At 39.7% G+C, this 24,550-nt stretch overlaps 1 protein-coding gene across 6 annotated transcripts in view; it reads left to right on the forward strand.

Annotated features, from left to right (window-relative positions):
• The window catches only part of LOC113007765 (nck-associated protein 5-like), a 139,912-nt gene that overhangs the window by 70,769 nt on the left and 44,593 nt on the right, over window positions 1-24,550 (forward strand). For 2 of the 6 annotated variants that reach the window (XM_026144673.1, XM_026144675.1), the window contains exons 8-11: window positions 3,169-3,348; window positions 3,463-6,308; window positions 7,758-7,872; window positions 9,707-9,782. In XM_026144673.1, coding sequence (XP_026000458.1) covers window positions 3,169-3,348; window positions 3,463-6,308; window positions 7,758-7,872; window positions 9,707-9,782 — 3,217 coding nt within the window. Of the gene's footprint in view, window positions 1-3,168; window positions 3,349-3,462; window positions 6,309-7,757; window positions 7,873-9,706; window positions 9,783-9,924; window positions 9,964-19,242; window positions 19,650-23,848; window positions 23,945-24,550 lie in introns of those variants that run through there. The other 4 variants (XM_026144677.1, XM_026144676.1, XM_026144672.1 and 1 more) reach the window with 4 other exon arrangements.

Genomic DNA, 24,550 nt, shown 5'->3' on the forward strand with positions numbered 1-24,550 from the left:
CCCTCGACTATATGAAACAGGAAAGTACCGCAGTGTAATCCATTTATTTCAACAAAGTAACTGTATTCTGAATACCACATTTTTAAACGGTAACTGTAACGGAATACAGTTACTCATATTTTGTATTTTAAATACGTAACGGCGGTACATGTATTCCGTTACTCCCCAACACTGCCTGGGAGAAATCAGGACTGACGAGACAAGCAAAGCAGGACACATTCACATAAGACACGGACCTTCAAAGTAAAACAGGAAGGATCACAGAGACGCGAACTTGACACAGTGGAGACAGCAACTAAGAAACACAGAGACATAAACCATAAGGCAGAGGACTCTAAGAACTGAAAGACACAGAGGGGAACTCAAACATGCAGACACAGAGGGGACACAGAGAAACATGAAGGGCAAGGGATCGAAACTAGAAACCATAGAATAACTCACACAAGTACGATAATACAAACATCACAAAGAACTAAAAACGCTGAGTCAGAAGACCCAGGACCGTGACAGTATCAGTAAACCAATCATTCAAAAGTTGCCCGTTATTACAAGAAACTGGGGATTTTACTCCAAAATAAATTGCGTGATAAAATATTCAGTTTCTATTAAAGCTTTCAAAACTTTCCTTCAAACCATGTCTATCTCTCTTAACCTTTAATACAAGCATTTTGCATTAGCTGGAGACTTTTTAGGGAAAATGCTCTGTGAAATTTTCTTTCTACAAAATTGCATTTTTGTCCTTGCGACAAACATTCATCACGCAGGCACATCTGGCACAGGCACAAAACTTGCTTTCAGAAATATCACCAAAGGACTCATATCAAGAGTGATATGAGTCAGTGGAATAATGTGAATGTTGATTTTGGTTCATTTTCTAGCTTTTTAGCCCTCACAGGGGCATCATCTTCATCTAACAGTCATTAGTCTTTATGCAGCTGAAATATAAATGAACAGCAGAGACACCAAGAGGCTCTTGGCACAGTTAATAGCCTCCCTTTGTGTCAGAATAGAGGCATTGTTTTAAAATGTCTCATTCAGCAGCTCTCACAGAGATCATGGTGCACCTGTGAGACTAGAGAAAGATGAAAACACTCAGCGTTTTTAAACAGGAGCCATCTGACCGCAGGAGTAGAAAATGTCATCCCATTCTTCAATTAGCCTTTGGATGGAAAGAGACAGCGGTGTATCCAGCATATTGATTCTTTTAAGGACTGTGACGGAGACAAATGGAGAGCGAAGGGCCGTCCAAGAAACACATAATGTCACGAATTAGGTGGATGAACACGTACTGTGTTCACCAGTGTGAATCAGAGGATGAGCTTATAACACCCAGCAGTTGGCGACCTGCTGAGGGTTGGGTTCGGGGTTGAGTTTAAGTTTAATCACACTGACAGTTTTTAGAAGATCTTACCTTTCAAATGAATGCTTACACTTTCATTTCCACATTACAGTGTGGCGAGGCATGGTTTGTCAATTAGCTCATCATGCCTCCCCTATTAAACGTGCCGGGACCTAAGGAGTGTTGTTGTTGTAGTATAGTGGATCGCAGGTGAAAAGCTACAGCCGTGAGTTGTAAATACGACAACCTGGAATTAATAAAGGGTGTTAAAGTGCAGTATGTGGTTGGATCTGTCATTCCCGTTACAGTTTTCCTTTAAAACATCCAAAAGGTAAGCTTTTAAACAGGAAAAATTCCATGACTGTTATCTCAACCCAAACCTATAACTGTAGATGGATCACAGGTGAACTGATAGTTGTTAGGAGGTTAACATCAGGAGCCCCACTGCAAAAATTTTAGCTGCAAATGAATTGAATATATGAATAACTGACCAGCTGCCTCACCAGCTAGTCTTCCATACCACGATTGGACTCCAACTCTCTGATCTTGGATGCATTTTACAATCGATGTCTTTGTCTGTCATTTGGGCTCTCTGAGCTCTCTGAGCCCAAATGAACCAGTTCCAGTCAGAGTGCTAGAACCTCACAATAAAGCAAGACAGGACAGGAGGCTCACTGGAGAAGCAGCTGAATGTTAAAGAGTATGGACAAAAGAAGGAAGCCACGTACACGTTATATACCCCTTTGGAGATATAACAGCTCCACTCTTTTAGAAAAGCTGTCTACAAGTTTTTGGAGTGTGTCTGTGGGAATTTTCGCTCTTCTCAAAGATGTTTGACAGGTCAGCCCCGGAACAACAACCCTACAGGATTCATGCTTCATATAGGATTCAATGTTTTGTCCATATAGTGCATGAGGGATCACCCCAGTGCTGAACCCAGGAACTGGCAAACCATTCCAGGTCCCTTTTAGACTTTTTTCAGGTTCCCCGGGCAATGTGCCAGCTGTGGTATGAAAAAAGGGGGGATATGGGTGATATTTGTGGGTTAATTTTATGATGTTTGCAATTATTTTATTATGACAGTATATGTTTTCCGTTGTTGACTTATTATAAGTCTCTTTTGAAAAACTGAATTGGGAGTAACTACTGTCTATACTGGTGGGCGTTGCAGCTTTTGTTGACAGTCTTTTGTATCAGGTAATGGTGGTGAGGAAGCAACAGTGCCTGTACTACCAGACACCCAACAAAGACAGTGTGTATACTTTTAACAATTGGAGTACTTTTCTTAGTTTGACTTTTTTCTTCAGATTTGGCCAAACTGATCTGTCCTGTAAATGAGGTGCAGTAAAGGCCCTCCATTTGTGCTTTCACCACTCAGCCATACCCCACATGTACGATGAATTTTTCACCGGAGCAGTTGTCTCTTTATTGTGTTTTTAAGGTGCTTATTGTAAATCGCTGTGCTTTAAACCTTTAAAATCAACCTATCAGCGGAATTTGAAGAAACCATCCCTATGGCTTTATATGCCATAGGGACATATAAAGCCATAGGGACATATAAAGCCATACATCTAGTATGCTTTGTGTTGAAAAAGTACGACCAAGCTGCACGTTTGTGTAATACCAGTTTGCACCACACAATGTTGAAGTGTGCCAGTGTGAACTTTATTTCAATGAACTTTAAGTCATTATGAGCACATTCTTATTTACAATGGTGAAATGATAGGTAAAGAAAAGTACAAAATAGCAGCACACATCAGAAAATATTCTAGCACACCCACTAGAAAAATACTACCTTTAAATTAACTGCAAGATATCTTCTTTTTCAGGAGGTCCAAAGGAATGGAAAAGCAGGAATTCCTGCAGGAAGGTGGCCCAGCCTGCTGAGTCTAACGTGCCCACGCAGCAGTGGCAGCGGCAGTGGCAGTGAGCTTTCACTCTCCAGCGCTTGCAGTGAATATTCCAGTGGCTCCCACACTTGGGCAGAGGGACGTGGCTACTCAAAGCAGGTTGGTATCATTCACCTTCCATCCATCTTCTTTTTTGTTTGAAAAAAATGTAATTTGCAAAAGCTAATTATGAATGCTATTTCAGTAATTGCAAATATCTCTTTTAATACACAGTGTGCCTCAAGCCGAGACAAAAGGATGAGTACTGGTTCAGTATCCAGCAATCACTCCGCTGCTCTGGAGCACACAGACCTGGGATGGAAGGAAGGTCACATTTTGAAAGGCCTGAAACGTCTTCAAATGTCCAACTCCAAGGGGACTTCCTCCCTTCCATCTGTACCACACTGCAAAGACTGTATGACCTCAAACGAGGGTATATACTCACTTGGTGTCAAGTTTGCCCAGCGAGGGACTACAGCCAAGCAAGTAGCCCCTACAAGTAAACCTTTCAAAGCAGAAACAAGGATTTCCATTGTAGACTCTGATGATGCGGATGACGAATTGCCTAAAGTACCAAACAGCGAATCCAGTGACCTGCCAGCAAAAGAACTTCTAAGCTTGGACAAGTTGGAGGTCACTCAGGAATTTGAAGTAGATCCTGTGAAACTTTCAGGGAACTCTGGTCTGTTTCCTTCACCTGTCACAGACAACTTCTTATTTCTGGAGGGCCCCACAGTTAAACCTGGTGTGAGCCCAACTGATAGCCTTACACATCTGGAGGAAATGAAGATAGATTCACTAGAAAAACATAAAGGCGTAAAGTTGAGTGACAGAAACAATAACCAGGAAAGATCCACTGACCGTAAATCCAGGCTTGATTATGTCAAAGGACAACAGGGAAGAGCGTCCTCCAAACAAGTGGAAGTGGGAACAGGTGATGTTGGCTCATCAGTTCAACATACTGTACCAAGAGCTCTGTGCTGCATGAATGAAGCCAGGCAGCGCAGCTCCTCAATGGAAGTTCCTCATCGCAGAGACCCAATAAGTCAAGCCGGCGGTGACCACCAGGACTATTCCGCCTCAGAATCTCCTCAGAGGAAACCAAAACCTCAACTCTGTGACTCAGCAAGAAAGGCTTTTATTTTGCGGAGCAAGAGTGCAGATGGAGGACCAGAGCAACAAAAGCACACACATTCTCCTCTACATCAAAAGCTTATCAAGGGTCAAAGGCCCAAAGGACAGCCCAGCCCTAACCCTACAGGGAGCAGTGCCCCTAGCAAAAGGACAAATTTAAATAAAGCCCATGGTTCAACCAAGAGCACATTATCTAAAACTGAGAAAGATGAGGATAATTCAGCATCATCAAGTTCCAAGTCTCTTGAGAAGATGCAAAAGTGCTCACCTCTTGTTTCTCCCGTGAAACATTCAAAGATATTTAAGTCTACAGGGGTCAGTGATGGCTTAAAGAGTCCCACAAAATCACAAATAGCCAGACTTCAGTCAAGCAATGACTCTTCAGAAGATGGTATCTATGACAACTTACCATGCTCTCCACGAAAACAACGACGTCAGGACCATGACTGTGACTCAGAACTCAGATCCCTATCCCCGCCGCGACCCCCAGGTCGAACTACTTCTCTTCTTCTCAGACCTAGTAGTGACAGCTTTCCCAAAGATCAAACATCTCCAGGGCAGGCTCAAAGTTCAATGACTGGCCCAACCAAGTTGCATATGCATCAGGTTTCTTCAGTCGTACAACCTCAACAATCCAGTGCAATACTAGATGGTCAACATGCAGCCCCACAAATGGGTGCTGAAGGTAAAATGTACCACACCCATTCATCTATGATACCTCCTGTTGTAGTTCAAGAATCACAATCAGCTTCAGAATCTGTCCGGTTATCTACAGACAGAGCTACCATCAGCTATATTGAAAATGGCGTTCCCTCTGTATTGCCAAATCAGAGCGTCTTGCAAAGATCCCAACAGAGTGTCAGTGAGCCAAAACTCTCGGAAGTCTTACCACCAGCATATTCTAATGCATACTACCATCCACAGACTTCCTCTTCAAGAGCCGTAAAAAGGACTCTTCCTGTAAATGCCAAATCTCACGAGGCAATCGCTGGACAAGAAGCAAATACCTTCCTCATTTTCGGAAGGCAAAACAAGGACGATACGAACCCTTCTGGAAAAAGCATCCAGACCTTTCAGACTTTCACGTGTGACCCCCAGACAATACATGAATCCAGCACTCATGATAACACCCGCAGAAAGATTGAGACCCGTTGCAACTCGCTAGATTCTGAGCCTTCTGTCCAACCTGTTGTGTCAGACAGTGGTGTAATGCTAGACTGGGGATTTGACGAGGAAGGCTGGCTGTTCAAACGGTCTGTATCTGTTTCTACTAGACCTCCTCTTAAACCAGTGCTGGGCATGAATGGGGCCAAAGCTCGTAGTCAGAGCTTTGGTGCACGCTATATGGACAGACCAAGCTTCAACAGATCTGGAAAGGTCCGCACACAGATCAAAACACACTCAGGGAGCTCCTTGAACTCTCTTGGTGATGTCCTCCCAGGAAGTATGAGCTGCTCCAGTAGCTACCACTGTCCAATGAATCGATCCCTCTTAAACAACTTTTTGATTGAAGAGGGACTAGCAGTTCCTTTACATCTGGGGTCCTCCAGTGAAAGACTCCAAAGTCTCAAACTCCAGCGTGAGCAGGCTAGGCGACTTCAGATAGAGCAACAGTTTTCGAGCGCCTTCGGGGAGCCAGTTTCTGAAGAGCCTGAGAGACAAAGCACCATAACTACAATTGAAGAGAAAGTGATGCTCGGCATAGAGGAGAACTTGCACAAGTCTCAGGAACAAGAGCGAACCAGTGAGGTGAAGCAAAAATCTGGATCAAGCTTAGCAAGTTGGTTCGGCTTTCGTAAGAGTAAGCTTCCTGCTCCCAGCAAAAAGGTTGATCCACCAAAAGGAAAAGACGACAAGAGGGAGCAAAAGATCTCATCGCTTCTGGGCGGAAAGCAGACAAAGTCTGACAAGAAGAGAGACAGAAGAAAAAGTGATGGAAAAGACTGGTAAGAAAGCTGGTAAATCAGTGATAAAGGTCATGTTTTTCAGGTTTCCCACATGTCACAAAATCATAAAAATGGAAATTATCTTAGCTTTCCAATAAATCTGCTGTAGGTAACATGCATTTTCCCACCTCAATTGATAAGCATTTTTTGTTAACAAGCAGTGATCAGTGATAGAGAATGTGAGGCTTCATGTCGACAGCCATATACCTGCTTTGGTGTTTGTGATTGCACAGACTAGTCCACAGAGACTTTGCCCTTTAGGCAGACTTCAAAGAAATATAACAGGAATGGCTTATCTTGTCATAATGAAGAAAAAGCCCTGCCTTTCTCTTTCAGGCTGAAATATTTTTGTTCCTATAGTAGTTTAATAAGATATGGCTAAGATCATGTTTTAGCATCCATCTACAAAAAGTCTTCTTAAAAATATCTCTCAGTATTGTTTTTTCCCCCTTAATTTGTGTTGCCCTCACACTTTATTATTAATAACTGGAGTACAATTATTCTGAAATTCTAATGTTACTAAATTACCAGACTCTCTATGTCTGCACATTCTAAATACAATTTTAACTCATGTGCTGGAGTAACACACACACACAAAATTAAGGAGGAGTGTGCAGCTCTCCGTACAGACTCACCAGCTGAATGCTGAATGAATTGTTATCACTACGATGGCCCTGAGGGGTCAAACACTCTCCAGCTTAACAAAAGCAAAAACACCAGCAAACAGAACACTGTAGTTTTCCTTGCTGGTGTTTTGTTAAGTTGCAGTGTGTATATAACAGATGTTTCATTTCAGCTGTCCACAGTAAAGATCTGACACTCAATAAAACAATGAGCTGCCACACATGTGCAGCAGGGAGTTGATGACCAACCTTGCTGAAAAGATATTAATCAATTCAAGCTTTGCAAAACTGCCTGAGCTGGACGTTAGAAATATGTCTGTTGTTGTTGTTGAGGTTTACATCAATAAGGATGCTGAATAATATACAAAGTGAATCAAAATAGGTGTATTTTGCTTTATTTTGTATAGTAGTACATTAGTATTAAAAGAAGTATACGAAAAACCATTGTCACATTTTTTCACTTAAATTCAACCATATACACAAAAGCATTCATTTTGATCTTTAAATTGGTGCAGAGACCCCGTTTTGACTCTTCTCTGCTTAATAAACTAATTACTGTACTTTTGAGATCTTCACTGCCTCTCACAGTTTCATATATACAATTGATTCATAGCTTTCCTGATTCAGATGACACGGGTCATTTTTTATCAAATGGTCAGACACATTTATGAGCCTCCTTAGCCCTGAGACCTGTTCATACAGAGGCTCACAGCCAGGTTTCAATAGATAGCGGGGTCATTTATCAGCCGACTCACCCCGGGCATCGAGAGTCAATATCACAAGATTTCAGTGTGTGGTGGCGTGTTGACAGACTGTTTTCTTTCAGCTCTGTGGGGAGAAGAGAGTCTCACGATGCAGTGCGGGCATGCATCTCAATGCCCTGCCCGGGTATGTCCCTGAGTGAGATACAAGGACATGCTGACATCATCGGGGACCCGAAGGTAAATTAATCCTTAACTAATCCAAGCAGGCAGTGATTTTATTAGCATGAGATGCATCACAGCAGCAAGAACTGTACCTTTAATGTCCGGGAAAAAATGAAGAAATGGATGAGAGGTGAATTCTGAAATACTGATACAACATTCAGCTGTTGCTTCGGTTGCCGCTGAGGCACTAAACAGAAAACAGAAAAGATTCACAGCCACCAAAATGCTTCCTGCCTCTGGAAGCACACTCACATACTGATGCTGGGTCAGGATCCCTTCAGGTCACAATGTGACACAAAGGCACACAGCTCCCTCCTGATTGTGGGTTTTTCTATACAGGAACATTTGCTTTGAGCAACCAGTGTTGATGAGAACCCAGAGACAAAACTTCAGGTTTTATGTCATGGGGTGAGAAGATGTTGTTCAACATCATTTTGTTGGAATCCTTCTTTGCTTTATAAAAAAGTGTAAAAACCAAAAAAAGTCAGCACGAGGAGGGTGGAGGTATAGTGGTAGCATTAGTCTGATTAAGGAGCAAGTCATTTTCTGTGAGGACTTGGAGACTGTAATAGCTTTGGTTAAATACAATACAAGATCTTAACCCAAACACTGCTTCTAAATTTTTATTTTACTAACAATAGCTGTTTGAGTAGGATTTTGAAAATACACCCCTGTACAACATGTGCAGTAAGGTTTTCCAACCATTTTCTTTCTTTTTTAGTGCGACTGCAGTGACAATGACAGCAGAGCGCATTTGGCTGCAGTCTCTAGGCATCTGAGGAAATCTATAGGTCAGCCTTGCAGAATAAAAAAATAATGCTATAGGAGTGCCCAGTCAGTTAAAATACGACATCAGTATGCGCTGACCAAAAGCCAGATTTTGTTCAGTACTTGATTGTCAGCTGTTTTAATAAATGAGCTAGACTTCAGTTCAAATCCACAAACCATTCCTCCAAACTTTCTGGGAAGGACCCAAATGCAGGATGGTCCATCAAAAAATGAAACCTAAACACATAAAGAAGAAACATGAAGGAGAAACCGACAGGGAAACACTTTAGAAACTGAAACTTATACTAATAAAAAATAAATAAATCAATATTTGGTCTGACCACCGTTATTCTTCATCACAGTCTGAACTCTCTCAGGCAGATTTTTTGTCATTTCATTAAGTAGTCTTCAGGAATAGTTCTCCAGGCTTCTTGAACGACATTTAAAGCTCTTCTTTGGAAAGCCTGAAGAACGATTGCTGAAGACCAATTAAAAAAATTACAAGAAAAATATTTTTTAAGAAATAAGAGGCAGGTAAAACATGTGTACTGTACTTTCTTGTCACAAGTGCCCTGTGTAAGGGCTTGTTTTAGCCACATGCTGAGCTTGAATTAAGTTTCTTACTTTTATTTTGGATCAACTGACTGTTTTTAGGGAGCTTTCAGATAACGAGTCCAGGCTATAAGTAGCAGATGCATGGATTAGCTTTTCAGCTTCACTCTGAGACAGGACGCTTCTGATTTTGACAGCACTATGCAGATAAAAGAAAGCAACCTATTTGTTAAATGCACAAGCTGAAGGATGCATCCTGATCAAAAATGACACCAAGGTTACTCATCATGCTGCTGCAGACCAAAGTAATGCCATCCAGAGTCAGAGACCATGTTCTATTAGAAGGAGAAGATTACATGTCTTTAGTTTCACTCATTGAGTTGGTTCGTCTAACATGGTGTGAGCTCAGTGATTTCAGTGGAAACGTATGCAGTGTTTTCTAAAAGAAACATGCAATGAAAAATTGCTTAATGTACAAATGTATAAAGTTTTAATATCTTTGTTTTTATTTTTCTTCAAAAATACAAAGATGCAGATGATGAACAGAAGATCTGACGGTGAAAATGGATCCACGGTGAAGAGCCCGAACCAGGATGCAGTAATAGGTCAGACTTTTCTCTCCTCTGTTCTGTCACAGTCTCCTTAAATAGTTTTAGAAGCCTCTGACTCGGTACCAATGTAGCAATGTTAATGTGTCTTTCAAACAATGATAGCATTAAGGTTTCATCTGTGCTTACCGTTTTACAGTTTGCAGACAGAAGTGAAGACCAAATTTGACACACATGTGTAAGTCATGAACATGATAAATATGCCATGAGCAGTCAAGCAAACATGCAAAATGCTAAATTTTGTCAGTTTGTGCTTTTGCCGCCACCATATCTCTGTTCATGTTTTTTTTTTTTTAAATCGGAGCAAATCATTCCACCGTGGCTTTACACCATGCAGACTTTGCTCTTTAACGGTAGGCTTAACCACTCATCTTCACGGACTCATGCACTAAAAATCTGCATGCCCAGGCTCATCAAATCAGGATAAACGTATTCACTCGAGCTTACTCATGGCCAGTTTTACTGTGAGTGGTGGATCCATGATGAATCTGCTTCAGCTGTTTTGATTCTGTGGACCAAACTGCTGCTGCAACCAAAGACAGCTCACTGCCCTGCAGAGGTGTGAAGCCATATGACGACCATAACGCATGGCTGACACACACTTTTGCTTTCATTCTCACACTGCCCAAAAAGTCTCCAGATAAAAGGAGAAGCTTCAAAACCAGCTCTTTATGAAAAAAAGATTAGCTTGAACCTTTTATTTTAGTCTTCACATTTAGTTTTTGTTTTTACATCTCAACACCACAAAGATTGGAGATTTTCCCCACCTATGTCCATATCTATCCTTTAATTTAACACCTGCCTGTTAGAGATTATTAATGAGACTTACACCTTGCAGCTTTACAGGTATTGTGCACATGCATGTCTGCTTAGTGTAACTCTGTAAGTATTTAAATTGAACTGAATTCAGTGGTCTTTATTGGGATGACTGGATAAAATATTGCCAAAATAATGCAACATTAGCATAATAATACACACCATTAAGATCATATAGAATTTGTTAGGAAGTAAAAGAACATGGGAGTAAGAAGCCTGTTCATTTGAGTCAGTGAGTGAGTTAAATACAGTTTGATTACATATGAAGTAAAAACACACACTGTAAAAAAAAATTGTAATATAAAAGTATTTTACTGTGTATTTTACAGTTTTGTACTGTTCTTCTAGAATATCATTAAATTTACATAAAGAGACTGTGATTTCACATTTCAAATGTAAATTAACGTAAAATCACTGTAAATGTAATAAAACATAATTTCTTTGTTTTTTAAATGTATCTGTCTGTACATATGCATATTTAGTAGGGCAATCGTGGCTCAAGAGTTGGCAGTTCGCCTTGTAATCAGAAGGTTGCCGCTTCGAGCCCTGGCTCGGACACTCTCGGTCGTTGTGTCCTTGGGCAAGACACTTCACCTACCACCTAGTGGTGATGGCCAGAGGGGAATTATAAAGTGGAATTGTAAAGCGCTTTGAGGTTCTCATAAAGCGCCATATGAATGCAATCCATTATTATTTAAACCAACTGTTAGCTGTATGTTTCTATACATTTAAGTATTATTATTCATCCATTCAGTTTATAGGTAATTTCATTGTTTAATCACATTAAATTGTTCCTAATTTAATGTTTAAAAGCACCTGAAAAAGGCAAAATCCCATGTAAAATTAGGGCAACAAAGTGTATTTTCATTACTGAAAATAACCGTATTTTCATGGGAAAGTTATTTTCTGTTATTTTCTGGTATTATTTTGGTGCCCCAGCTGCTGGAATATTACTGTTTTTTTAGGATTTTGTTTTTACATTGTGCATTTGTGAGCAGCATAGACGGCAAGTTTGAGCTGAAAACTAATTATTAAGGTTATTATTGTCCCGTGGGACTTTTTTCCCCCTCTGAAATACACCTCTGCACTGTTTAATGTTCCAACACACACACACACACACACGCTCGCCCCACCATTTAGTCCAACAATCTCCCTCCAACTGATAGCTGAAAGTTGGTATGCTTGCCATAATAAGATGGGGTGCAGATGTAATTTTCTCATGCAGAGGGCTGCATGGGACTGAAATTTCAATCTTAGTTTAATAATGTTCAAATTTGGGCACATGTGTGGGAGAACGCTCCCTGTAGTGGATGTTTCAGTCTTTGATTCAAACTGGAATATCTCAGCAGCTGCTGGATGGGACAGCAGTGGATTTCATGCATCTGTATACAGTGTACAGATGGATCCTGGTGACTTGGTCAGTCTATACCTTTAGGAGCATACTCAGGCAAACTCTGCTAACTGGCATGTGAGAAAACAAGAAAGATCTGCAGTACATCCATTTTCCAGTTCACCTAACATGCATGCCTTTGGACAGTGGGAGGAACTGGTAGTATCTGAAGGAAACTCATTTAGGCACAAGAAAAACATGCAAATTCCACATACAGAAGATCCCAACAGATCTCGATGTTTCGGTGTAGGCGTAGACGTTTAGTTTGCTTCTTGAACTGCAATTACATTTTTATAATCTGTTATTTTTTTATGAAGCAAGGCCACAGCTGCAAACATGGGTTCATATGGGCAAATCAAACTAATCTCTCTCGTCCCTTTTTCCTGTTATCTGCTGGTTAAAAATTTAAAAATTCTGCATTTTGACCAGTTTGGTCCTTAAAGTTCTGGACTGACTGTCCCACTGGATCTGTTCTAATTACCCTTTTGAAAACAAATGCACAGACACATTAGGCTGGAGTGGGTTTTTTTTACCTGTGTGATTTAATACCAGAGAATCAAGAACATACCAAAAACACTCATGTTCTGTGCTAGGCTTGGATTGCTGCTCAGTAATAATTCGGTGTAGATGAAATCTCTCACAAAGCAAGTTTAAAAAGCATTTAAGCCTGATGCTTACTAACGAGGTGAAACTAAAGGTGTCAATTTATTTAAAAGCAGGCGAGTGGGAAAGAGATAACAGACGAGGAGTAAAACTTTATTTGGCTCTTTCTGCTTTGTGGTCACTCACTAAATTAGAAATAGCGGCTTATTAAACTTTCCACATCACTCCAGTGGAGGACCGGTGACAGACCGTACTGAAATTTCATTGGCCAGAGTGACACCATCGGCGAGGCACTGCAAATATCAAGCATGTTTGATACGGACGAACGCTTGCCCTCGGGGGTTAATCACCTCGTTAAAATTTCAGCGCTGCACCAGCTAAGCACGATCAGCCAAACTACTACTGAGTGAATTAAGTTTGCCTTCAGCTGTGAGCTGAATTATACCACCCAGACTCCAAAATGCTGGGCCTGATGCAGACTCGACAGAGCAGCTTTCAACTTGATGCATTAAAGCGAAGAGGCACAAAACAAAAATACCACAATTAAATTCTCATTTTCAGTCTCATACTTTACTGAGAAACTTTCTGGCTGTGCATTGAAGCCACTAGAGTTTATCTTAGCCACTCCTCATCAAACTGAAGTCTTATTTTAAAATCCAGCTGAGATAAAAACATGTTTTTATTACCCCCTTGTCATGGTCCAACTCATGAGCCATGAAAAGTAATGGCAGAGACACAGTTTAATGCAAATTTGTTAACTAAAAAGAGGCAAAAACTACAATTTTATTAGGTGTGTAAGTCGTCAGGAGTGCTTGAATGTTAACTGTAGGGTGGAGTTTTGTATAAAACCTCAAATAAAAGGTGCACGGTGAATGGAGAGGAAATATTGTGACAGCCAGCTCATAAATGTGCTACAGAGACCAGCCAGGTGCTCCCAGCTGCACTGATTACCAGGAGCCTGCAAGGCAAAACAAAGGGACAAACAAGGGAATGCATAATGCAGGACAGGCTGCTGCAGCTGGGGCGTCACACGCCTGTAAAATTACATGTCTTAAAAGTTTTAAAGTTGTTTGCATGATGGAAATGGACTGGTATTTATTTGTCAGGGTGCGCTCGCGAAGCGTGCAGCTTCATAGTCACATCCACCTTCAAATCACCAAGCTCAAGTATTCATAACGGGCAACATCACAGTGGCTACGTCCTTCTTTTATATAGTCCATGTGTTTATCACCAACCAAAGTGCTCATATAACCAAACTAGTGAAACGTGCCACTGACCCGATATGGATAGTCATATGCACAGCTAATATCTGGACAGCATGCGGCGAAACTTTGAATTGTTCGATCCACTATGATATGATTCGTTTGGTTGTTGTCAGGATCTCTGCGGCAGGAGCGGGGCATCCATCATCTTTGCCATAGATTTGCAGCATTCATGGAGTGCCGTATCTGCTCCTTACATAATATCTCCCTATATAACTTACTAAACTATATCATAACGAGTGTGCTGCTCGTTCTGCAGGTAATCATTATTGCCTAATAACAATAGCACCAATAATAATCTCATTTTATAAACCAAAGATGCAAGGCTGGTCATGTAAAAAGGTGCAGGTTTATCAGCCAAGAGACCCTGTTTCATGCCCTGTTTGACTCTCTATTAGCCCTTTTAGTCCTGACTTGGGTCAGCTCGGCACAACTCCATTAAGTCCATTAGGTTTTCGATTAGGTCATAGTACCTGGCACAAAGATCCAAGCAAATCCAAAAACGTGATGTCAACAGACTGCATGCCACAAATTGGCTAACCTGTGGCGTCACCTGATGAGTCATAAGACTTTCTCCTTCACGAAAATCAAAACCGCCCTTTTTGACACTCGGCAACGAGGAAAATAGCTGTACAGAGTCTCGTGAAAAGTCACACACCGAGAGGCAGGTATAACATCACCTTGGCATCCACAACATTTGTGTCGGATACAAATGATGTCATGGGATGTTTGGCTACGTTGTTATAACGAACGTGGAAGTGAGCTCATGTTTGAGGCCACTTCCATTCCCACTCAACAATTAGAGAAAAGTTTAGAAAAAAAAAAGGTTTATATTTGTGATTTCAGAGTATTGGGAGGCTGGGCATACAGAAGTGAATGATGGCAAAGGAAAAGGCTTTGTATGTAAGGCTGGATGCTAAGGAAGGTGTTGATTGGCTAGGCAGAGAGATCAAGCTGGAAAGAATGTGCAGCAGGTTAGGGTACAAACTCCTTTAACCTCTTAAACCCCAAGCCTAACTGATCTCCTGCCTTTTGCCCCCGTATCAGGGGGCGTTGGGGCTTAAGAGGTTAACCAGCTGCATTTGTCTTTAAGCACCATCCAAAGGACAAGATTACACATGAGTACATCAGAGGGACGACTCAGGCTAAGATGGTTTGGACACGAAGTTAGAGAGGCAAGCCTGAGATGGTTTGCAGAGAAGGAATAGCGGATGTACTGGAAAAAGGATGCTACATATGAAGCTGCCAGGCAGGAGGAAAAGGGGAAGCCTGTAGAGAAGATTCATGGATGTAGTGAAGCAGGACATGCAGACTGTTGGTGTGATAGAAGAAGATGCTGGGACAGGATGAGATGGAGGCAGATGATCCGCTGTAGCAACTCTAAAAGGAGCAAGACGACTGGATTTCCCCTTTCTGGTCTGTGTTTGAATTATTTTTCTGTGATGAGTTTCTCTTTTACATTCAAGTCAAGCTTGTCAGATTTTATTTTTGTTTTCAAGTTGATTTTCACTAACAAGATGCCCTTTACTGAGAGGTGTAAATTGCTGCCCAGCCTTTTGACCTATTAAGATGTGAACCTCAGGGATGTCAAACTCATATTACATCATGGGCCACATAAAGCCCACATTGACCTTAAGTCAAACCAGAGAACCAGAGAAAATGCCCCTTCTGTCAGTATGGAGAAATTTAACTATGCATTCGATCTCAATAAACATAAGAAAAAGAACTGCAATTTCAACAGTATTGAACAGTCTCAGTTTTTCAATGTGATAACGAAATGCTGCTGATAAAGACAATGAAGTGAAAGCAATCTGCAATCTATTTAAAAACAGAAGTTTTTGTTAATTCACAGTAAAACTAAAACAAATAAAATAACATTTTTGTTTTTATTTTGATCCTATGGTAAAAAAAACATAAAAAACAAAAACAAACAGTTTCTATAAACAATAGTAAATAAAGACTTTTCTGTCATTTAGTTGTTTATCTATTGCTTAATTATTTTAATGCAGTATGAATGGCTGTTGGGTGGTCTTCATCAGTAGGAAAGGCTGTAAAACCTATGAAGAGATTTTGACAATTTGATTGTTGTTTGACACCACTGCCTTAAACTTATCGAACACATACCCTTAAAGATGACCTATTGTGCTTTTTCAATATTTTATGTCATATATAAACTATTCATATTAAACATGGCCAGTGTTTCAAATAATGAAGTCAGTTTTTGTGCAAATAATCCCTGTGAGCCAGAAACTAATATTTTAGACTCCATTAAATGCTCCAATTCTGGCAGGTTTTTTTCTGTTCTTGGCTCTGTATGATGTCACAGAGAATAAGAAGATATCCCTAATATTGTAATCAGGACCCACATTAGTCCAAACCAACTACTAAAATAATTTGTCAAGTGACAGCCAATCAGTTTGCTTAAAAGGGGAGGAGCTAAAATGGTTGGCTTTGAAGTATGAAGTCGGGAACTTCTATAGTGAGTAAAGGATTATTTTGAACTGTAAATCATGCAAAGCTACTGCAGTAGAGTCAAAAAATGAAAATACAGAGCTGGAAAAAGCACAGTAGGGACACTTTAAGTGAAACTTTTCTGCTTAAACAGAAACCATGTCATATTATTTTTATGTGTATGCTATATAATTTTTAAATACTAAGTACTGCACTGTTATCTTGTGACATTAAGCAGCTATTGATTGTTCTCAATACAGCTGAGGCTTGTTGTAAGCAATAATTTCTCAGCCTCTGTGATCCTGCCTTTCTAAAGAAGACTTCCAACCTAAGACCAGACTAATCAATAACATTTCTGTCCTACTTCTCCACAGTTCAATTATTTGTTCTTGTTTGTTGCTGCATGAGTACAAGTTGGCTGATTTAAACATAGCTACTTAAAGCTATTATTTAATATGAGGAAGCTGCAGTGGATGACTGTAATCGATGTTAATGTTTTCCAGCTGAGGCTGTAACTTTAAAGAATTGCAATCTACCGGTACTGAGGTGTTTCCAGAGCTTCTAGTTAAAATGTAACTTAATGTTTTTCAGCATTATTGATAATGGTTTTACCATTCCCCTTTCCACATTTGTCTATTTTCAAACATAGCATGACTTTTAATGTGATCATTTTAAGTTCTCAATTAATCGGGGCACAACAGCTTAAAATCAGAATTAGAAAAAAATGAAGAAAAACAGGCTTGAAGAAACCCAGAGGAGCACTCAAAAGTCTCATGCGTGCACATCTTAATTAATAAAGGGGGCACAGCTGTTGCCTCAGCTCCACAGTGTGATTGCCTACAGGCTTCATGCTTCAGGCTACATATTAAAACATGAGTCTGCATGACAACAGCTTGAAGAAATATTTTCTTATTTCAATGATGTGCATGCTAGATGGGTGACTGGAGTGATTCATGTTGTTTTTGGTTTCCTATGATTTACAAAAATGGTTCTCTGATGCAAATGTGGCTGAACAGTGATGCAAAAGCTAAAAAGTCCAGTGCAATTTCTGCATATATTAGTCTTAAATGAGTTAGGCATTTTGTTGTTAATGCACTGAATGTTGTATGAACCTTGTATAACAACTGAGAGACCAGTAAATACCTGAATATCTGTATAGTTAGTTTTAAAAAATTACTTGTGAGTTAAGTTGTGTAGCTAAGTTACAGCCTCCTGGAAAATTGCCATCATTCTGGCTATTACTGTATAACACAAATGTTATAAATCTTTACTTCATTCTATTACATAATTTACTGATGGATTAAAAACAACACTGACCTTACATGCAAGTAAGTATCATGGATTAGGTTAGCTGATGAAGTTATTTGCCAAGTCATCCACTTAACGTTTCCACTCAGATTCTGTGAGCAGTAACGTTAGCAAGCAAGATGTGGTTAGCCATCTAGCCATAGCATCTAACATAAGTAATTGGATGACTTAGCTGACCACTTTAAGACAACAGTTTGCTGTGTGACATAGCTAGCAATTCATCTGTGTTAGCAGAAATACTAGTGTTAACTAATATTAACTGCCTTTCTCATTAAGAGGAAAGACAACTTAGCTTTACATTTAATGGTAAACATCCTCCATGATCTAATATCATGTTCATGATACTGTACTTTTCCCAGATGGTCAAATCCTTATTTGGCCAGGTAGCTAATTTTATCTTATCTCAAACGTGGGTATTTCCTTGTCTCAAGGAGCCACATGAGAAACTGGTACTGTTGTTCACTGTTGTGAATAAGCTTATAAAGAGATAGCATTATTACTGAGTTTAACTGAGTTCAGCTTATTGGTGTGGCCCTTCACAACAGTCCCAGTTTCTCATGTGGCCACTTGGGTAAAGTAATTGCCCACCCTTTGCTTATCAGCTAATCCAAACAGATTCCTTGATAGCTTGATTTAGTAGCTATCTAGCTAAACTTAGCTTACTTTCTTACTACTGTTACTAGCAAATTTCTACTTGAAGCAACACCAGTATTTATTTTTTAATTTATATTCTGAGTTTGTCTTTGCTGTGCTGGAAGTTGGTGCTTTGATGATTTTACTGATTAGTGTACTACATTTATAAGCTAATATTAGCTAATGCTGCTTACCAAAGCATTACATCCTTTGAATATTTGTGGAAAAGGGCTCATTTTTCAAGTTACTTTATATTTTCAACAAAAAGTGCTTAATACATTTAAGAATTAACCTTACACCTGTTTAAATAATGCATACAACAGAACCATTTTTATTTAAGATTTCAAATATTTTGTTAATTAAATATCCCCAGCAGCGTGCATTTGTATTTCATGTCACATGCCATTGTGTGCATTTCATATTCACCATGTGACCAGTGCATGCTAACAGTCAGAGCCATCAAACAATATCTGTAAAATGAAAGCAGTGGTTCAAGTGGACCCGATTTGGCTGAGTCATTTTCTGCTGGAGAGCAAAGAAACCATTACCCTGCCTCACACTTATATAATTAGATTGGACTGCTTTTTGACTTGGCTTTTAAGGCTTTTGAAAGTTAGACCGTGAAAGAGAGGAAGGAAAAGACTAACCATGTGTTGCAAATGACCAGAACACAAGGATCGAGCTGCTTAAAACAGGCAAACAGTCAAGTTATGTGGTAGGAATAACAAGGAGGCACGAGAGAATCAGTTATGATACTGCAGAGAAGATCCATTATTATTGATTGATAAAGCTGCCCTCACTGTAACAGCTCCTGGAGACACAAAGTCAGCTAGAGTACCAGATAAATGATTAACAATAGGCCTGTTAGTATCTATATTCATGTACCGTACATATTTATTTTAAAGGTTACTTTAATGCCACTTCAACCATGGTCACCCCTCTGTCTCATTCCTGATGTTCTCCCTTTTATTCCCTCCACCCTGAACCACTTCAGCTGTTCTCCTTGTGCCGCAGGCTCCGGCTGCAAGATGCGAACGTTGGACAGTGGAATCGGGACCATCCCCCTTCCTGAATCCTGTTCCTTCTTCTCCTCCATCCTGCACCTCCTCCCCAAATCCTCATCAACCCCAGAGCAATCCCTCAGTCCTCCCAGTGTCCTTGGCTCCTCCAGCGAGGACGCATCTCCTTCCCCGTTACCCCGGTGGAGAATTCCCTCCAGCTATAAGGACGGCAGCCATGCAGGGGTGCCAAACTCTCTGTCCGATTCCTCCATGACCCATATCCAGTCAGTGCCTTTCCCCACTGTGGCCTTCCTCCAGCCCATCCAAACCCCGTCTGAACCCATTATGACCTCTGCCAGTGTGTGTGAAGCCCAGAGCAGGCTACCCAGAGCACCACAAGGTACGGTAAAATGACCAAAGGTACAGCTTTGAACTTTGGACTGCAGGAATAAAGCTTATAGTAATGATGGAAACTTTTATGCTCTCTTACTTAATCTTTCTTACTTGTAGCGTTGCTGGTATAATGTTCCGAGTTTGATCTATGTAACAAACACTTATCTTATACTTGATGTAACATCCACCAGATCACCAGCAATCCATTTAGAGTGGGTTTTGGCTAACATTTGGCTTTTTCTGTGGAAATTCCACCTGTTTGGAAGTGCCCAAATCCAAATGGAAAATCTTTTATCTGGAAAACTGCAAATTCCAAAATTTATGAGAGTAAAATATTGTCTAGTAATTTCTCTGTTTAGCATGTGGCTAAAATAAAACCCAACCATCACCCCAGACAGGTCACTGGTGACACAGTGAATGTAAAGAGGTTAACTCCTCTAAGGTATACGTCATCATTAGTTATGACGCAAACCCCTTTAGATGTGTCTATGTTGGAAGTGATTCACTCATGTCTCATCGCTTGGAAACTGTCAGTTGGTCACGATCAGATATTCAAGGCCACAGTTGCCTAGGTAACAATCTATCGTATTTACTACCAGGTCATATGTAAGCAGTATCCTGAGATATCATTGGTAGCCATTCATTTTCTCAACTAGAAGGTGTGAAAACTTTACCTTAGGTCCCGCCCACTTCGTGTCACCAGATTTTTTAACATCACCAAACATCATCAACTTTCTTTGGTCTGATCACCATGTTGATCTCTTTCACTCTGCGGATGCAGCGTAATCATAAGTCTCTGTTTTATAACAGAGTAAAAAGGAATTTTTTTGAAAGACATGAAAAAAGTTTGATGGATGTTACAGTTTTTTTTTTTTACTCCTGACATTTTTTTAAATGATAAAAATGACATATTATGATAGAATACGTTTAGGGTTAGGGTTTGAGTCTTCACCAATGACGACTCAGACCTCAGAGGGTTAACCCTGTGTCTTGGCAACAAATACAATGGCTTTCTTTTTTTTATTTAAAAGTTTCTGATATGTCTCAGTTGTGGTTTGTTTGTTTTTCTGTGTCCTGATGGTCAAGACTTTTTGGACACAAATCTACTGTCTTGATATCTTATGGTTAGTGGTTGAGACTTCTTATCTGTGAGGACATGGATCTAAAAGGGATGCATTTCCATCGTGTTAGCACACAAGCGGATTGGGATATAGGAAATTTAGAGGACAGGTGAGGACCTTGGACTATTTGTGGGTATCCTCAACCTGTTCCTCAGCAGTATTTTTGTTGTCATTTGGCAAATCATCATCCTTAAATCAATTCCTGTCACCAGGGAGTGCCCCTTGTTTTTTTAAGGTTCCTGCACCAGATCAAAGATTTCTAAGACATTAGTAAATAAAACCAAATGCTATGAAATTAAGGCAGAATAACAACAAAATAATTTGGTAAAAATTAGGTACTTATTCAATTGTCCAAAATGAAATAAAAATTCATTTTAATGGGTGGTACAATATAATCCAGGTGAATCCCAGGACCTAAGACTTTCCAGTAGAACACTTCTTCATATCAGTGTTATTCACTTCACCTGTCAGTGGCTTTAATGTTGGTCTAAGTAGGCACTGTGATTTAAAAAGATGATCTTGCTTTTTAAAGCCTCTTAAAGAACAGGCTTTATTCTTGACATTTACTGCTCATTTCCTTTACAAAAGACATATCCAGAGAAAATCTTGCTGAAGGGAATTCATTATTCATGTATCTATTGAGCACTTAGCACATAAGGAAATTTCCTGAAGATCCACTCACATTTATCCACATGTTCTCTGCGTTATTCAAGGTTACCGGGGAAATTGAAGATTCAAAGTTCAATATTTACCTTTATATAAAAGATTGCTGGAAGCGATCACGGTGTCGTTACAACAAGCGGAGCCTTTATCATGGTACTGAGAGCATATTGCACACATGGCCTGCTCAGTATGCTAATGACACGGCATGTAGAAAAAGGAAAAACACTCATGTTGTGAAATCAAGTACTTGATTTCACACCGAGGCAGAAAGAAGCAGGTTTACATTTTGAGGCGGTAACTTTTAATCAAACGAGAGCTTAAATGAGAACTTTTGATGGCTGACTTTATAAATTAACAAGTTACTTATATAAGCTAATATTAATTACAGCTCATTCATCATTTTGAAGTGCTGTCTTTGGTTATTAAGATTTTCAGCTGAAATTAAAAGCACTTTTTTTCCCTTTTCTTTCCATGGTGAACTCTACCATTCCCTTACTGGTTTAGCCAGTTTTTCAACCAGTCAGCACTTTACCTAACACCACACGCTGTTGGCATTTTTGCATAGCCAAAGACCTACATAAGCAGACACCAAAGGGATACCATAAATACCACATCACACTATAGTTCACAACTCATTTGTTCCTTTTTTATTTTCCTTGTTTCCCCCCAATCCCCTTTTACTTTTGTTTTTACTTGCTGATTACGTTTAGATGCTCAAAAATCTTTTTTTTATAGTTTATAAATCAAATATGATTTGAGTTAAATACATTTATTCCTAACAGTAACCCCTTTACGGTGAGAAATTGGTTGTAGCGGAGAAACCAATCAGGGAGAGAGGCTGATGCAAAATTAACACAGGAAACAAAAGAAACAAACGTTTTAATTAAAAACAGGAAGTAATCAAAGGAGATTGATAGGGACATGAATAATAACAAGTACCCAAGGAAACTTACTGATAAGAAGAAGAAAGTGTGTACATTATTGTACTTTATTGAGCCCCGTGGGGAAATTGCTCTCTGCATTTAACCCATTCACTCAGTGAAGCAGTGGGCAGCCATTGGGCACCCGGGGAGCAGTGTGTAGGGACGGTACCTTGCTCAGGGGTACCTCAGGGTAGCTGTTAAGGGGAATCGAACCCCCGACCTTCCGATCATTGGGCAACCACTCTACCTACTGAGCTATCCCTGCCCCCATGGAGATAATGGAGGCTAGAAGACCTACACTAAACATCAAGATAAAGTCAGGGAAACACAGGAGGACAAAGACAGAAAGATGTGACAGAGGGATGAACAGAAGGGAAAACACTGAGGGAATCTTAATAGAAACAAAGACAAAAGACCAGGAACCAAAACATAGGATGCAAAACTGAAACTAATCATTAGAACAACCACTGGAAATGAAGCTTGTGATCTACTAGATTGTTGAAATCAATGCAGGAAACCAGAAATCTGCCAAACACAGAAGTCAAACCTTTAAAACAGTTGTAGTAAGAATAAAAATATTTACCTGGAATTCCAAACCACAAAATAACAAAAATCCAAGGACTGTGACAGGTCCTCTTTCATAGGGTCCATATTTAAAAGTTGGAGGACTTAAAGTAAGTCCCAGATTTGTCACCAGGACAAACCTCCTTATCAGGGAGCAATGGGTTTTGGACTTTGTCTCTTTATTATTCAGACACCAAGTCAGTATTTGATGCCCTGAGACTGAGGATATGTTAAACCTGCATTCTTGATAAGCAAACAGTTGAGAACCTCCTTTTCCTCATATTTCTTAAGAAAAACTGTTTAATTTTAATACAAAGAGCTTATGAATTGGATCAAAATGAAGGACCATCTTTTAAGATAGACAAATTTTCGATATGCTGACTATGAGAGAAAAATTAAAAGCAGGTGAAGGATGAGGGAGAAACAATAACTTTTTTAAAGGACTCATAGTTGAATTAGTTTGTATAGATAAAAAATGCCTCAGATCGCTTAACATATGGACCATTTAGCTTGGTTAGACATTGTCCAGAGGAGCAAATAAGTGAACAGTTAATGTCTCTGACTGTTTTTAGGTGAAATGCATATTTAAATGTTTGTCTACACAGGACATCCCACAGTCAGAACAGTTTTATTTAAGCATCCTAAACTGTCACTCCCTATCTGAAAAACATGTCTTCATTTGCATTATTTTTCACATGTGAGGTGGCTGTTTGAGCCAAACATTTACCGTCTTTCTGGATGTCAGCTGCAGCTCCTTTAGCGTTTCTTAGATCTGCTGCCACTTTGAATTCAGGATGATAATCGTGCTCTCTTTGAAGACGTCAGCCTGTCAGCGTCAAGCAGTTCTTCTAACTCCACATTTGAGTCTTGTTCTTGACATGAGTGAGAACATTGAGAAAACAATGTCTAAAATTAGTTTTATTTCATCCTTTCAGGTGGATTGGAACCAAAGAAGTTGACCTATATTAAATCGAAAACACGAGCCACTCCGAGCCAACAGAAAGAACAGACGAGACTTCAGCTGGCCAACTGTAAGACACCACATTTATTTAAGAGATAGTGTATAGTGAGGTCCATATATTTTGAACACTGGCAACTTTTATTTTAGTTATCCACAATAACAATCCAGTTATAGCTATGTGGTGTGATATGCCCTTAAAGTGCAGACTTGTATTTGAACAAATATGATTCTGGACTAAGTGTAATTGGGAGAGTGTGATCCAAACGACTGAAATATTTAACCGCAATATATAAATAATTTATAATATGACCTTTCTAATGTCGAGGCTGGTAAACCTAACTCCTGGAGAATTTTCTTCACTCAGCTAAATGTTGCGAAAAGAGTTTTTCTTTAGAAAAAGAGAGAAATCTTTGTTGTATGATTCACGGAAACAATGCTTCCCAACACACTTGGAATAATCTCTGGACCTTTTACTAGTTTAGTTTATGAAGAAATATGAAAGAAATCTCTAATGCTGGTCCATTAAACAACATTTAACTCATTCACTGCCAGCCATTTTCAAATCAGGTAACTCCCCACTGCCAGGGTTTTTGAGCATTTTTACTCATTTTTGAAGAGCCACAGAAAACTGTGTGTTATGATCATATAAACGCTGAACCTACCAAAATGAAGAACA

This window comes from Astatotilapia calliptera, chromosome 16 (assembly GCF_900246225.1).
Source record: "Astatotilapia calliptera chromosome 16, fAstCal1.2, whole genome shotgun sequence".
Classification (NCBI taxonomy): Eukaryota; Metazoa; Chordata; class Actinopteri; order Cichliformes; family Cichlidae; genus Astatotilapia; species Astatotilapia calliptera.